Raw genomic sequence first — 17,159 nt, 5'->3', positions numbered from 1 at the left:
GCACAATGGCTCTGTGGCTAAATCCTTGCCTTGCACAATCTGGGATCGCATATGGGCGCTGGTTTGTGTCCAGGCTGCTACATTTCCATCCAGCTCCCTACTTGTGGCCTAGGAAAGCAGAGATGGCCCAAAGCCTTGGGACTCTGTACCTGCATGGGAGACTTGGAAGAAGCTCTTGCTTTGGATCAGCTCAACTCCGGCCGTTGTAGTCACTTGGGGACTCAACCAGCAGAGGAAGATCTTTTTCTCTTCTCTCCTACTCCCTGTAAATCTGACTTTCTAATAAAAATGAATACATCTTAAAGAAAAAAAAAAACCTTGATTAACTGCATTCCTTACACGCTTTATCAGGGAAAGTTCTAGGTCATTATGTCATCTTTCTTTTTTATTGACCCACAATACCCAGTAGTGTGTCTGATGTATTTCAGTAGATTCTCCTAGTCTATGGTTTTACTTCAGTTGCCTGTGGTCAAAGACGGTTTGAAAACATGAAATTTTTAGAAATAAGAAACTCATAAATTTAGAGATGCTCACCATTCTGAGTAGTGTGATCCATCTGGCTCCTTCCCACCCAGGATGCAAGTCATCCCTCTGTCCAGCTTATCTAGACTACATGTACTACCTGCTCATTGATCAGATTAGCTGTTGCTATAGAAAAGGGCTAGTGTTTAAGGAACCCTTGTTTTACTGAATAAAGGCCCCAAGCCACAAGAATAGCAATGCTAGCAATCTGGCTGCATGAAAGCGAAGCCATAATGCATTTCCTTAAGAGAAAAAGTGGAATCCTTGACATAACAAGAAAATTCCATGCTGGGGTGGCTAGGTTCTATAGTACAAATAAAATATACTATCTGTGAAATTGGGAAAAATGGAAAAGAAATCCATGCTAGTTTTACTATTACATCTCCAGTTGCAAAGTTATAGCCCCAGTGCCTACTTAATATGGAAAAGATATTGCTGTCTCAAACACTTTACCATCCATGGGTTTCTAACAGCCACTAGGATTTCAGAATATATCTTCTGTGAATAATGAAGAACCTTCCTGCATTTATTCATTAAACAAGAATTTGAATGCTTACAATGTACAAGGTACTTATTTTAGATTTTGGGTACTTGTCCCTTAATAATACAATTAAAAATCCTTTCCCCGGGAGCATGGGTGTCGTGGCACAGCAGGTAAAGCTGTGGTTTGTAATGTGACATCCTATATGGGTGTTGGTTCCTGTTCTGGCTGTGACACTTCCGATCCAGATCCCTGCTAAGGGTCTAGGAAAATTAGACAAGGATGGCCTGAGTGTTTGGGCCCTTGCCACTCACTTAGGCTCAGATGAAGATCCTGGCTCCTGGTTTCTGCCTGGTGCAACCCTGTAATTGTGGCTATTTGGGAAGTGAACCAGAAGATGGGAGATTTTCTCTGCCTCACTCTCTAACTCTTTAAATAAATAAGTCTTATTTTTTAAAAATAAACTGTACTTATGGCTCATTTTAAGAATGCATATTCATCTCTAATGTTAAACTTCAATCTAAGAAATATTGTAAATCTGAAATTTGATAATAGATTTTTAATAGTTAAAATGAGTGATTAGAACTTTTAAATAATATGAATGTGTATGCCATTGCAGACTTGTTTTTTAATATGGCACTGCTCGTCTTTAACATACACTTGTAAAAGGCACCGTAAGTTACCAGAATAGAAGCAAGAAATCCACACTGAGCCACATTCCCCACTTTCCTTTCTGTGCAAGTGCATACATTTTAAGGTAGACTCCTCTGTGCAAACTGCAACAGATGAAAATCGACATTATGTTACAGGTTTACACATTCTCAGATTTTTCATTTATTCCTGATATTGAAACAGTTTTTCCTTAACAAAACAAAAAGAAGTTGGTGAACAAATTTTTAAAATTTACACAGAGATTTCCTTACAGATCCTTCAGAGAAGATAAAGAAAAGTCAGTCCTTTTTTCTCGTTTCTTCTTTCAGAAATGTCCATATCAATTTGTTCACTATGTCTGGCTGGTCTTGCTGCAGCCAGTGACTGGCTTCTGACAAAATGGTTAGCCTGAAATAGTTTTTCACGTAGATCTTTGTGACTTCAGCCATTTCAACGTCCATAAATGCGTCTTTCTCGCCCCACAGTAATAGTGTTGGAGTGGTCACCATGTGATGTTTAAGAGGCAGGCAGCTACAAAAACAAAACATGTGGGCCTGGGATTATGATCAAAGTTAAAACAACATTTTCCCATTATGTTCTCTCAGGCCATGTATTCCCTAGAGGATAATATAACCTGCAAAAGGGTGAAAATTGCTTCTTGGGAGGGTGGAAGTCCTACTTGTTATATACAAAACGTAGACATATGGACTGTATGTAAGCACACATTAAAATTTCATGGGCTGGGCTGATTAGGAGAAAAAAGTCCAAAGGCGCTCCCTGGTGAGGTGATAATGGAAAAAAGAAAAGGTTGAGAAGCCCTGCACTAGGCAGTCAACCTCTATAATAAAAAATTTAAAAGGCTATTTAGGAAAGAGTCCAATAAAATTTTTGATTGAATGAGGCTAGAGAAATTGCTGATGAAGGCTATATATTAAACACAAAATTCATCACTATGAGGAGTAATTTGCTTTAAAGGATACTAGAATGGTACGTGAATGGTACGACGAGGGACAGCTTTGAATTGTGTTGCTATTTTGTCACATTAAGAAAAATGTTTTAAATAATATGATGCACTTTTTGTAAAAATCAGAGCTGAAAAATCAGCACATGTATTTGGACTAACCTTTACTGTTTTGTGATACTATATTTACTTTGCAAGAAGGTTCTTTTCTTAAAAGATGTCTTTAGTTTAGTGAAAAGGCAGATTTACAGAGACAAGGAGAGACAGAGGGAAAGATCTTCCATCTACTGATTCACTCTGTAAATGGCTGCAACGGCCAGAGTTGAGTCTGCTTTCCTAGGCCACAACAGGGAGCTGGATGGGAAGTGGGGCAGCTGGGTTACAAGCTGGCACCCATATGGGATGCCAGTGCTTGCAGGGGAGGATTACTCAATTGAGCCATCCTGCCAGCTCCCAACAAGAAGGTTCATTTTATTTATTTTTTTTAATAAAAAGATTTATTTTGTTTTCATTACGAAGTCAGATATACTGACAGGAGGAGAGATAGAGAGGAAGTGGAGCTGCCGGGATTAGAAGCGTGGCCATATGGGATCAAGGCGAGGACCTTAGCCACTAGGCCACGCTGCTGAGCCCAAGAAGGTTCATTTTAAAACAAAGTTTTTAGTGGGCTTGGCAGCGTGGCCTAGTGGCTAAGGTCCTCGCCTTGATCCCACATGGCTGCTGGTTCTAATCCCGGCAGTTCCACTTCCTCTCTATCTCTCCTCTTCTCAGTATATCTGACTTTGTAATAAAAATAAAATAAATCTTTAAAAAAAAAAAACAAAGTTTTTACTGTGTAGTTTCTTAAACAGAGATAAGCACAAAGAATAAAAACAAAATTGTGAGTAATTCCATCATCAAATATAAACTTCGGCGGCAGGGGTGGGGGAGCAGCACAATGGCTCAACTGACTAATCCTCCTCCTATAAGCACCAGCATCCCATGTGGGTACTGACTTCTGTCCCAGCTGCTCCACTTCCTTCCTGCTTGTGACCTGGGAAAGCAGTAGAGGATGGCCCAAAGCCTTTGGACCCTGCATTCACTTGGGAGACCAGGAGGGGACTCTTGGCTCCTGGTTCTGAGTCAACTCAGCTTCTCTTTTGTAGCCATTTGTGGAGTGAAACAGCAGATAAAAGATCTTTCTCTCTGTCCTTCCTTCCTATAAATCTGCCTTTCCAAAAAAAAAAAAAAAAAAAAAAGAAGAAGAAGAAAGAAACTTTGAATAGAAAAAAGATCATCTTTCGATCATTTTCCATGAGTGTAATTGAGACCACACATTGTTTTTACATAATAAATATATTCAATCTCTACATTGTATGAATGTTCACTTTACATTAAATCCTATCTTGTGAAATTTCTCATTTCTAAACATTAAAAAGTTGTAAAAAGTATGACTCTCTGGTATAAAAATCCATACATGACTTGACTACCCTTATGGTCTAATAATTTATAAATCACTTGAATATTTCACTGAGATGGGATCGCCCTTGTTTTAACAGATGCTGTATTGAACACTTCGTGCCCAAATCTATGTTGGCATTTCAGAAATATTTTTGGGGCTGCAGCCCAGTAAGTGGAATTTCTGAGCCAAAATACTTAAGGTTTTGGACATCGTCTGCTACACTGCTTTTCAGAAATGTGACGGGTGAATCTAATTACAGATTTCTCTTGACTAACAACGAGAAGGAAAGTCCAATTAGATGCTGTCCAGCACCCATTCATATTTTTGCTTGTTAATAATAAAAAACAAAGAATATTCTTGACTTGTGGCCACTCGGGGTTGATAAGACGCAGCAACACAGGATCCCCACACATGCCAATCAAGGACCTAACATACGATGCATCCAGATGGCATCATTTGGTTGTTAAAATGCAGCTCAAAGTTTAGTTCTTTTATTAACATATAAACTGAAGAAAATAAATTTTACAGTACTTGAAATGCTCAAAACAAAATCATTTTCTAACCTGATTTGTATAGTTTAGCAATATTTAACCAATAATTGGATTAGCCAGGTAATGATAAAAGAAAAAGAAATTGAAATTGTTCATAGATAGAACTGGACAGAATAGGAAGAAGTTCCCAGAACAGTAAAACGTAAGCATATTTTCTTTGTGAGGCCATAGATTGTTAAATTCAAAGTGAAGTATAATTATACATAAAGTAAGATAAAATATCACATATCTTAAGAGTAGGTTATTAAGATAAATAACTCATTGGGAAATACTAGATAAAAAATTTATGACTAAATCATCAATTGCGGTATATGGACAATTTGAAAAACCTAAAAAACTATAGTTGCAATTTTAATATTATTCCTCTAAAGTCTTGAGCTATCAGCTGAATTACAAGTATTGAGGTAGCAATTTACAGACTGTTATATACTTTATTCTTACTTTTTAAAAATAAATAGTTCGTTTCTTTCATTAAAAATTAATGTAGAAAATAACACATACATGCCCATCACTCAGCTTAAGAAATAAAGTTCTGCTGTTACAATCGCATCTTTCTCCTTCCCCTAAGGCAATGGTTCTCAACGTGTTGTCTCTGGACCAACAGCATCATCATCTTGGGACTTGTTAAGCAAGCCAGAGCTTGGATCCTGCACTGGTTGCATTGAATCGGATACTGCAGACATGTGGTCCAGTCTGCATTTTCATAAGCCCTCCCTGTTACTGTGCCACATACTAGAATTTAAAGACCTCTGCTCTAGTAGTCATGAGTGGGCTGGAATTGGTTTCTTATCATCTGCATGAATGTTTTCAAGATGCATATCTGGATTTAAGCAGTGGCATCGTAAGTAAGCTAAGCCTTGTCCTGCAAGTGCTGGCATTTCATATGGATGCTGGATCAAGTCTCAGCTGCTCCACTTGAGATCCAGCTCCCTACTATCATACTTCCTAAGGCAACGAAGGATAGCTCACCCGGATGGGAGGCCCGGAAGAAGCTCCCAGTTCCTGGCTTTGGCCTGGCCTAGTCCTGGCCCTTGCAGTCATTTGGGGAGTGAACCAGCAGATGGAAGATCTCTCTCTTTCTCTCTCCTTCTCTCTTTTGATAATTCTATCTTTCTACTAAATAAAACATTCAATCTTACTGAATGTTGTCCAGCTGTTTTCCAAACCTATGGTCTCCATATGCTTCACAAGCAACATATAAGAATTCTCTTTGTTCCACATCATTGTCAAATATTTAATTTCCTAACTTAATTGAATATGAAATGCTTTTCATTTACCTTGTTTGTTAGAAATCGCTTCACAAGATGTCATTCCACTATGGTGAAAGAAAATCCAGTTTTTAGTGGGCTAAATGGCTACTCAGCCCAAAGACTGCCTAGAGTTCAGGTTTCGTCCAGCTAGGGTGAGGGTGTGGGCTTTGAGAAACAACGCGTGCAGGCCTCTAGGTCGTGCCGCTTTCCCTTTTCCTACTTCCCACCAGCGGAGGTGCAGAGGGGCACATGTACTTGCACCTCGGCCACACAGTGACGGTGCCCCAGGCATGGCAGGACAAAACGGAGAACTCCTGGGCCTGGGATAAAGGCAGCCTCCTGGGTCACAGCCCCCACACTAACCCTGCTTTTCACTTGTAAGAGAAATAACATACTATCTTTGCAAAGAAAATATGCATTTATTCAAAAGGCAGAGTGACAGAGTAAGGGAGAGACACTCGTGGACAGATCCTCCACCTGCTGACTCATCCTCCACACGGCAGCAGCAGTTGTGCTCTCACCGCTGGGTGGCAGCAGTCTAACCACTTGTATATGTATGTATTTTCTATTTCCTAATTCAAAATACTCTTTAGGCCTGGCACAGTAACCTAGTGGTTAAATCCTCACCTAATATACCCAGGATCCCATAAGGGTGCTAATTTGTGTCCTGGTTGCTCCACTTCCCATCTAATTTCCTGTTTGTGGCCTGGGAAAGCAGTAGAGCATGGCCCAAAGCCTTAGGACTCTGCACCTGCGAGGGAGACCTGGAAGAAGCTCCTGGTTCCTGGCTTCAGATTGGCTTACCTCTGGCTCTTGAAACCACTTGGGGAGTGAACCAGCAAACAGTTCTTTCTCTGTCTCTCCTTCTCTCTGTAAATCTGCCTTTACAATAAAAATAAAACCTAAAACAAGATAATCTTTATTTGTGCCTTCCCTCAAGCTTCCCCCCAATTTTTCTTTAATAGTGTTTGCAGAGAATCTGCTTTTGTCAGTTCTCTATGTTGTGTCTTTGTTTTTCATTATATCGTTGCTTTTTATCTAGTTTAAATTATTTTCCTGCTAATTTATTTTCATTTACATGTTCTTCTAAGTTCCTAAATTGCAATTTTTGCTCATCAACTTCCTATCTTCTGTTCTAATATTACCATATAAAGATATACATTTCTTCTTAAGTATTGTTTTAATTATATTCCATAAGTTTTCATGCTATCATTTTTCTAGATTGTTACTAATTTCCATTATGATTTATTTGACACACAAATTATTTAGTAGCACTTTTCAAATTTCTCAATATGCTGAGTTTCCTAAAACTTTTTTTTTTTATTAATTTGTAGCTTCTTTGGAATTGGTTAAATCTTACTGGGTAGTCTAGTATATAATCAATCTTTGTAAATACTCTTTATATTCTTGAAAATAACATGAATTTCATAATTGCTGGATAGAGGCTTTAGAATTTTTAATGAAGGAAAACACATTAATATACTTGTTCAAATCTTGCATACCCTTGTACTTTCTAAAAACTGATCGATTTGTAAAAGAGGTGAATTAAAATTCCCTAAAGTAATGCAGGTTTGTCCATTTTCCTATGTAAATATCTCAGTTCTTGCTTCATCATATGATGCTCTGTTGGCCGTTAAGACTTGTTTATCTTTAATTTCATTTGAAAGGCAGAGTTAGGGGGGCAAGGGGAAGCAGAGAGATACCTTCTGCCTGCTGGTTCACACCTAAATGGCCACAACAGCCAGAGGTCAGTCCATAGCCAGGTGTCAGGAGCTTATTCTAGGTCTCCAATGTGGGATGACCCAAGCACGGCTGCTTTCCCAGGCACATTAGCAGGGAGCTGAATGGGAAGTTGAGCAGCTTGGACTTGTACTGGTGTCCACAGGGGATACCAGTGCTATAGGCAGAGGCTTTACTCAGCACTCCACAATGCTGGCCCTTATCTTTTTACAGCATAGATCCAATAACCCATGTAATTTTCAGCTCATTCTGGCTCCTCATTTCCAAATCTTGGATAGTTCTTAGAGGAGGCTGTGATCCTGGGGAGGCTGGGGGTGAAAAATAAAGGTTATTTTCATGCCTTAACATAGTGTACTTTGCCATATTTATAGTGTTATGTATCTTATAACTCTGCTTTCATGGGGGTACTTTGCTAATCCAATTTGAAGAATTGCTTTAGAGAAGTCAGCTGTGTGTTGAGCGGGCCTGATGAGACCTTTGCCCAGAGACCTCTAACCTACAGCACTCCAGTTAGAACTCTGTCTTACATGCATTTATAAAACTGACTGTGGACATTCTTAGGCTTAGGGCTGTTTCTCTGCACACTCTCCCCTGCCCCCACCTCTGCTAATGAGCAGGATTCTGGTGCTTACTCTTGGGAATGAACCTCCTAAGGGACCTCAGCAAGATGAGTTATTTTTCCTTCTTCCCCACTGCTACTTGAAAGCATACGATTCTGCATCTCAAAGATCACACTGACAAAGCAATAAAATGAAGACATATTAAATACTATCATTCTAGTCTTTTGTCGAAAACGAAGAGTTGGGTGAGAATGCGTCATTCTCTTTGCAAATGTTTTCTATGAAAAAAAAGAAAAAAAAACCAAGGACTTCAGCCATTATTGTTATAGCCTATAAAATGTCATGGGAAGCTTCTACAGTCTCTATTTGTCTTGTTTGGTAAGATATTACCTACACTTAAATTAACATCTTTAAACTGCAAATACCAAACACACATATGCGGGGTCCTTCAAAAAGTTCATGGGAAGTGATTATAATGAAAAGTGTACATGGATTTTCTTTTTTACACTAAAATAAATATATTTAACTGCATTTTCCGCAAACTTTTGGAAATATCTGTTGGGGAGAAGAGCAGGTATTTGCAAGTGTATTGCTGTTGTTACTAGTCAACAAAGATTTGAGTTTACCTCTTCTCCCTTGTTCATATAATCCAATAACTCCACTTAGATTCCACATTCAAAGAATTTGAGAGATTTTGTATTATTTATGCTCACACCTGCTACAATTTTCCCCCATCTTCCAGGCATTTTGTGTTCTTACATTTTAAAATCTATTTAAAAATATTTTTACTTCATTTGAAAGGCAGAGAGATGGAGAGAAAAAGACCTTTCATTCACTGGTTCACCGTTCACATGCCTGGTCAGGCCCAACCCAGGAACCCAGACTGTAATTTGAGTTTCCCAGATGGGAGCCAAGGACCGAGCATCATCTGCTGCCTCCCACTGGGGTGCAGCAGGCAGGTGGCATTGGAAGCAGAGCTGGGACTTGAACCTAGGTCCTGTCATCTGTAATATGGGTGTCCCAAGTGGAATTTTTACTATCGGGCCAAACGCCCATCCCTGTCCTAACGCTTTAATTGTGAATGAGAGTTTTTTTTTTAATCCAAGTGGATATTTAGTTTTATATCTGATAAAAGTAATGCATTAGTATTGATTATGTTTATTGACAGCCTGAAATTATTTTTGTCATCCTATTTTGTGTCTTCCATTTGCTCTGATTTCCTTACCCTCCCCCCTCCTTTCCTGTTTCCTTTCAAATTAACAGGCGTTTTTTTCTGTCCTCCTTCTACTGGTTTGAAAACACTACATTCTGCTTACATTATTTAACAAAAAGGTAGTATACAAGAACACACATACACACACACACCCCTCTTAATTCCTTCCTCCATTTCAAATACAATCAGTTTTTGGCACTTCCACTTCTTAATCTCTGTAAGCTACATTCTAGGCAACTTTTTCCAGATCTAATTTTCAACTCCAATTCTCTTTAGTTTTTCTAATCTATTTAACTCACCTATGGACTTTCAGATTTTAGTATTCAAAAGTTCTTTTTCAGCTATTTCCAATTTGTCTTGGTATTATCTTTTTCTTTCCTTATATTTAAAATTTTGTGGGCCCGGTGTGATAGCGTAGTGGTTAAAGTCCTCGCCTTGAACGCGCCGGGATCCCATATGGGCACCGGTTCTAATCCCGGGGGCCCCGCTTCCCATCCAGCTCCCTGCTTGTGGCCTGGGAAAGCAGTTGAGGATGGCCCAAAAAGCCTTGGGACCCTGCACCCACATGGGAGACTCAGAAGAGGCTCCAGGCTCCAGGCTCCTGGCTTCGGATTGGCTCAGCTCCAGCCATTGTGGCCACTTGGGGAGTGAAACATTGGACGGAAGATCTTCCTCTCTGTCTCTCCTCCTCTCTGTATATCTGCCTTTCCAACAAAAATGAATAAATCTTAAAAAAAAAATTTGTCTTTGATTTAATTGTTTAAGTATACTTCATCATCTGCTGGTTGTATTATGTGAATTGTGTAGGTGTTCCACTCAATTATATTCTGATGCTCAGTAATGGTGGCCTGCTGTGTTTTGCAAACTGGATTGGAAGTCAGCGTCAGGGAGTTTGTGAGGTCAGCATTGAGATGTATTCTGAGAAGTTTTGTCTTTGCTTCTGTCATGCTTCCTACAGGGTATTAACAGCTTGAAACTATGTTAAAATGCAATTTCTGCCTCACGCATTTCAGTATCATGAAGGTGACACAAATTCAGACCCCTAATTCTCAACATAAATTGTAGTTGCTAATTCTCAAAAGAAAATCTTTTCTCCTCTTTAGGGTCCAATCAGAACCTGACAAATCTCCATGTCTTATCTTTCACCCTCTTTCCTCTCTAGACAGTATCTTTTGAAGTCAAAGCTTCCATTATCACCACGCCAGGGTCTGGCTGATTTTACATATCTTCATCCAAGATTCAATTCTCTGTATTCCAGACCCTAACATCCAGTCATCACTTTAAATACACAAGGCATTACCTCAAATGCAGCTAGCCTAAGATCAGTCAAAATTCATGACTGCCCTAGAAACTAATTCTTTTCTACCTTTATCTCAGTGAAAGCTGGGACTACGCACAACAGAGCATACCAGAAATCCAGTAGGTATCTTGGCCATCTTTCTTCCCATGCATGTCATTCTTTGTCAACTCCTGTAGGTTTTACCTCTTAAATTAACCCGCTCGAAGGCCAGTTATGTACCTCAGCATGTCAAATTGCCACCTGCACCAACCAGCATTCCATGAGCACTGGTTGAGTCCTGGCTCTTTCACTTCCAATCCAGCTCCCTGCTAATGCTCTTGGGAATGCATCAAATGATGGCCGAACTGCTTGGGTGCCTGTACCCACATTGGAGACCCGGAAGAAGCTCCTGACTCTTGGCTCTTCAGACTGGGCTGCTCTGGCCATTGTAGCCATTTGGGAGTGAACCAGTAGATGGAAGGTATCTCTCTAACTCTTTCAAATATATGAAATAAATCTTTAAATTATATATATATATATACATATACACACATATATGTATATATACACACATGTACAACTAAAACAGAAATTGATTCAAAGTAATCTAAAGAGAGAGAGAAGGTGGATAGAGCTATAGATGAAACAAGACATTAATATCAGTCTTCCTGATTTTCATGTTTTTGAAATTTTCTATGAAAAAAATCATGCAACTTCCTACAAATAAACCAGTCCCAGTTGTAGACAATAGCTTAGGTTACCTTGTACCTAGGCAAGTATTACACTGTTAGGAGAAAAGCAGCCAATAGTTGGCAGGCATCCTAGGTCTGCTTAATGCTAAATCTGTGTTAACTATACCAGTGTACCAGCATAGTTGTCAATTCTATTAGCATATAATTATTCATAATAATTCTATATGTGAGGAAGGTGGGGTATGCCAAGGTGGGACATGCTACCCCAGCCCTCAGGCTGGTGAGGGGAGGCTGCAGATTGCCCAGGGAAAGGAGTCTGGGGACATATTAGAGTGATAGCAGCTGAGGGCATATTTGATAGGGGAGCAATGCCTTTATTGGTTGAGATGGAACTGATCAGGCAGCTGCATTCACCAGTGTATGGGTTGGTTGTTGCAGGTGATGGACTGAACCAGATCCTGCACTAGCTAACAAAAGAGTCAGATCTGGGATCACCCCAGGTAAGATTTCTTGGGGGACTTCCTAATTATTACCTCTGGACTCAAACCCCAACCACAGGGAGAATCACAAGATATGGGATTCCACCTTGGAGTACATGTGTCAGGACGGCTCCTCCTCAGTTGCTGATGCCCATGCAGTAGACAGCATACACAGATGCACTCAGGGCATATGATAGCCAGCTCATCTAGGCCAGCACAAGATGTTGAGTGCTTTGTCAGAAGATGGAAAGCAGAACAGGTTGGATAACTCTCCTGGCCAAGTTCTGCAAGTGTCTGGATTTGTGGATGCACCAAGGTGGACTTTATCAACCAGTAGACCTTGGAAAGATTCTTTCAACCCTGAAGTAGTGAAACCGACCACATCTTGGAACTATCAGAACCACCCAAGCAACACCTTTGAAACATTGTTCCCCAATCGGGGTCTCTAAGATTATATCATAGGACTGTCCCCTATTCTCAGGTGGTGTTGTAGTTTGGCAGCAAGGAGTGACCCGTTTCTCTTTCCCTATCCTTTTAGCAAAGGGGAAAATGAAAAAAAAAAAAAAAAAGAAACATTTATCCTTCCCACCTTTCTCAACCCTTCCCACCTTAATCTACAAGAGTGTGCATCCCTCTCAACCATGTAAACATTAAAAAATAAAATAAAAAGTTAGAATAAAGTATTATCTCTTTAGGATCATATCATAATTGTTTACTTAGCTACCAGGAACTCACTCACACTGACCTGAAGATATTCCGGTAATGATTAATTGGACCACTTAATGCTCCAGGCTGAGAAAAGACATAAAGATAAGCCTCAAGATCTTCTGTTGTTAGTCGACATCCTCTTCTTGCAATGCCAGTGCTATGACTGGTAAACAGGTGTTTCAAGGCCTAATTGAAGTGAAAAGAGAACGACTAAAACCTTTGAGTTATCGAATAGTATTTTGCATCATTGGCATTTTAAGGGCATGCTGGCTCTGATCTCTGCCCTAGCCATGAGGCTAGAGACATCATTGCTTACAACTACTTTATACATTTCTGCTTCACTGGGTTTGCCTTTAATGTTATTTCCGGGTGGCTGTTGATATACGACAAAGCCCAGCCCCAGCTGTGCCTTTCCAAGTTCTTATTGTAATGTATACTACTTTAATCCAATTCTATTCTACTTAAGTTTTAAAAGTTTTATCCATAAGGCGCTAAACTGATTTTGTTGTTCACTGAATGGTCCCATCCATAATTTGAAAAACACTGTTCTGTGTCAGCATTGCTCAAAGTACAGACTTGAACCACCTGCAACAGAAACATTGGAAAACTTGTTGAAACTGAGGATAATGGGGTCAGAGTTGTCATGCAGCGGGTCAAGCCACCACCTGTGACAACTGACATCCCATATGAATGCTGGTTCAAATCTGGGCTGCTCCACTTCTGATTTAGATACCTGCAAATGTGCCTGGGAGAGAGGCATTGATGGCCCAGGTAGCTGGGCGTCTGTGATTCATGTGAGGGATCAGATGGTGTTCCAGCCTCTTGGCTTTGTCCTGACCCAGCTACACTAACATGAAAGTTGATGGCAATCATGTTATTATCATTATCATGTACTTACTGTGACCCAGAGAATCTAATATATTAAAAATTTCCTTTAAAATGAAAGAAAAACTATACACTGATATGTAATGATCTCTAGTTGTTAAATGAAGGAGAAAAAAGTAAGGCTAGAAAATAATGTATTTTATATATATATACATATTTATATATATATATATATATATATATATAGCTAACATTTTGGCAAGAAGTGGGAGACAAACAAGTGTACACTTTTTTTTTGGAAACAAGGGAAAAGGCAAGAAAACAATAGAAGGATAAAAGTAAGCAATGTCATTTCCTATGACAAGATGAGGATTAGGTGGGCAAGATCCATTTAAATATGCTTTATTTTAAAGCCTTAACTTGGAATCATATAAATACATATAAATACTCTATGCAAAGTCACAGAAGTAAGAAAAAGTTGTCTAGTTTTAAATTTGCTTTGGAAATGTAAGTACAAATTTGCTATGTTTTCAGTATTACTTTGGGCCCCAAATGTATGCAACTTATTCCCAAAGTCTTAGGTTAATGATATGGACAGGCTAGGCATTTGTGGGTAGGACCTTTACAATGGGCAGACTGGAATAGGTTTTAGGGGTAGGGCCCTAAGACAGGAAGAGAAGTACATACTCCCCTTCTTTTGCTAGGTGATGCCTAATGGCACCTGGGGATTCAGCCAGCAAGGAACTCACTACCAGCAGATAAAACTGGGGCCCATTTGATCTTGGACTGTGAATCTTTGGAACCATCAAGCTATAAAGTCTCTTTTCTTTATAACATAGACTGTCTCAGGTTTTTTGTTAGAGTAATGAAAAACTGACCATTATACAATGCATGTATTTATTTTTCTAAAGAAACAAGTGTCCAAATTTTGTCCAATGGAAAATTCCAAAAGCAATAAAAGCTCAGTTATAATGATCATCTTCATCACACAGACTATGGTCTCCAAATATAATTTCCTACTAAAAGGAACCACAGTTCTTTGGTTAAGTGACTGATTCCACATTAGGAACAGGAAATAAAAGATAAACTCAGAACACTGAAGGAAGCAAGTTACCACTAATTTAAGGGATTATGTCATGAGGAATCAACCTAAAGGGTTGCCTAGTATGGGACAGTCTATGCATCAAAAAGAATAGTGATTGTAAGTGAATTGTATATATCACACATATTCTCATTCCTTTGAAAGGTGTTCAGTAACAAACGAAATATCTGTCCTGCCATTATTATTTCAGAACAAGCAAATAAGCATATGTGGAAAAAACATATTTTTTACAGAATTCCAATTAATAAAGCAGAAAAACTGACAGAATTTGAAAATCACCATTTTGTACAGATTAATATGATGGGCCTAACCCATGATCATCCATGTACACTAGCATTAAGTCGGAAAAGAGTTGCTAAGGCATTTCAGATAGGCTGATAACTCCCAGCTTAAAGGATCTGCGTTAGCATTACTCAGCCCAAGATAACTGGACATAATGTGCCTCCTTGCAGGGGATGCACTTGGAAACAGCTCAGTTGAAACTCAGTCTAGTTGAACCTCTAGAACAACAGCAGCATAAGTGGGAAAAACAGAAATCAGAGGAAGAAGTTAAACACCGTCTCAATTGGCCAGCTCTCAGAAGGGCAAATAGGCAAATTTGCTCAACAAATAAGCGGCTCTAAACAAAGAGCAGGAAGCATTCTAGATATTAGAAGATGTGGTAACAAATACAACATGCAGACCTTCTTTGGTTCCTGACTCCAAAAAAAAATGAATCGTATCAAGATAATTAACAAATTAAGGAAATTTGAACATAGATGAAATATTCAGAATTGGTCATTCATTTTGTTAGGTTTGATAGTGGTATTGGGTTACAAAAGCAAATAAAGCTCTTATCTCTCAGAGGTATGAGGGGTCTTCCAGAGAAATGTGTGCTATGAGAAGTTTCAAAAATTTTTTGAATCAAAATAGCCTTTAATTCCATGTTCTATGAATTTTTTATAGTGTACTTGTGGATGCAGAATTATTTCCAAGTGAAACGATATTACATCTTTTTTAACCTCCTCCAATGTCTGGCATCATGCTGGATAAACCAGAAGCACTCAGTGAGCTTCCAGAACACTTGCACACTCCCGGCGTCAGTGTCCCTGGTGCCCCAGCACCTGCGTGCACCTAAGAACTTTCACTTCTATTACTGTCCAGCTCTCTCATCTGCTATTCCCTGATGCCTAATCTCCCCATGAGAAGTTCTCCAAAAAAAGAGGTATTCCCATCGGGACACAAGTGCTCATACACACATACACACAAGTGAACAACTTGGGAAATATTCTAATATATAAACACAGATTATAAAATAAATAAGTTCTTAAAACATTTATTAACCTTAAGCTTTTTTTTCAGTTTCACTTTTTTCTTAAAATGAACTTTAAATATACTTTTCTATTCTCTAACTACACAAATGAATATGTCTAAATTTAAATTTTCACATAATATCTCCATTCATAATATCAATACATTGTTTATATAACTTACCTTGAAGTCATTTATTGAGAACATAAATTCTGGAAACCGTGGTGTTTGAAAGAAGTAGTAATAGCTGGATTTGAACATCTGGACAGGGTGTCGCAAAATATATTCTGAAATTAAAGTTCTGTGTTAGCCTTTTCCTAGGGACATAAATTACTTATCATTGAAAGAACTTCTTTTTAGGAAAATTTCATGAATAATCCACAAGAATTCTATGCATTTGTTTTTGGGATAATTTCTGTGTTCTTATATTTTGTTATAGGTATTTCTAATATTTAGACAATTTAAAGCACTTCAAATAAAAGACATTCCAATTTGTGAAGTCTTTAAGATTTATTTTTATATACTTGAAAGGTAGAGTTGCAGAGACAGAAGAAGGAAAGACACACAGAGAGATCTTCTTCTCTAAACGACTCAGTGGGTAGCTGGAGCTGGGCTAAACCAAAGCCAGAAGCCAGGAACTTCTTCCAGGAGTCTCAGAAGAGTACAAGGGCTCACACAGGATCTTGACATGTCATATATTGTAGCCAGTGGCTTTACCAGCTATGCTAAAGTGCCAGCTCCCAATTTAAAAAGTCTTGACCCAGAAGGAAACAGGAAGCCCAATCAATAGTTTTCCCTTCATATTCATGATTAGTTTCCCAATACTTCAGAGCACATAATGATGCAATTTCTGGTTTAAAAGTGTTCTTTGGGCCTGGCATAGTAGTCTAGTGGCTAAAGTCCTTGCTTTGAACGCACTGGGATCCCATAAAGGCGCCAGTTCTAATTCTGGCAGCCCTGTTTCCCACCCAGCTCCCTGCTTGTGGCCTGGGAAAGCAGTCGAGGACAGCCCAAAGCTTTGGGACACTGCACCCACGCAGGAGGCCCGGAAAAGGCTCTGGGCTCCTGGCTTTGGATCATCTCAGCTCCAGCTGTTGCGGCCACTTGGGGAGTGAATCACCGCATGGAAGATCGTCCTCTCTGTCTCTGCTCCTCTCTGTATATCTGACTTTCTAATTAAAAAAATATATATATTTTTTAAAAAGCGTTTTTTCCCCTTACAGATTATATGGCTTGAACACCTTATTAATTTGGACCCAAAAAGAACTGAAATTTTTCATGTGAATACGCTCAACGTTTTCAGACGTGAAGTGTGGGGATATCTACTATGTGCCAGGGATTTAGCAACAGAGAAGACAGAACAGGTCCCCATGAACAAGGACCTTACACAGAAGAGAAGTAAAGACTTCTTAAA

General features: G+C 39.1%; 1 protein-coding gene across 1 annotated transcript in view; it reads right to left on the bottom strand.

The window, feature by feature from the left end:
• Window positions 1-1,731: 1,731 nt before the first annotated feature.
• EPHX4 (epoxide hydrolase 4) overlaps window positions 1,732-17,159 on the bottom strand; it is a 46,613-nt gene continuing 31,185 nt past the window's right edge. The window contains exons 5-7 of the mRNA XM_058659147.1: window positions 15,929-16,032; window positions 12,566-12,714; window positions 1,732-2,185 (exon numbers count right to left, since the gene is read on the bottom strand). Coding sequence (XP_058515130.1) covers window positions 1,954-2,185; window positions 12,566-12,714; window positions 15,929-16,032 — 485 coding nt within the window. The 3' untranslated portion in view covers window positions 1,732-1,953. The remainder of the gene's footprint in view (window positions 2,186-12,565; window positions 12,715-15,928; window positions 16,033-17,159) is intronic.

Source organism: Ochotona princeps, chromosome 2 (assembly GCF_030435755.1).
Source record: "Ochotona princeps isolate mOchPri1 chromosome 2, mOchPri1.hap1, whole genome shotgun sequence".
NCBI classification, from domain to species: Eukaryota; Metazoa; Chordata; class Mammalia; order Lagomorpha; family Ochotonidae; genus Ochotona; species Ochotona princeps.
This window is presented reverse-complemented; position numbering and strand designations above follow the sequence as displayed.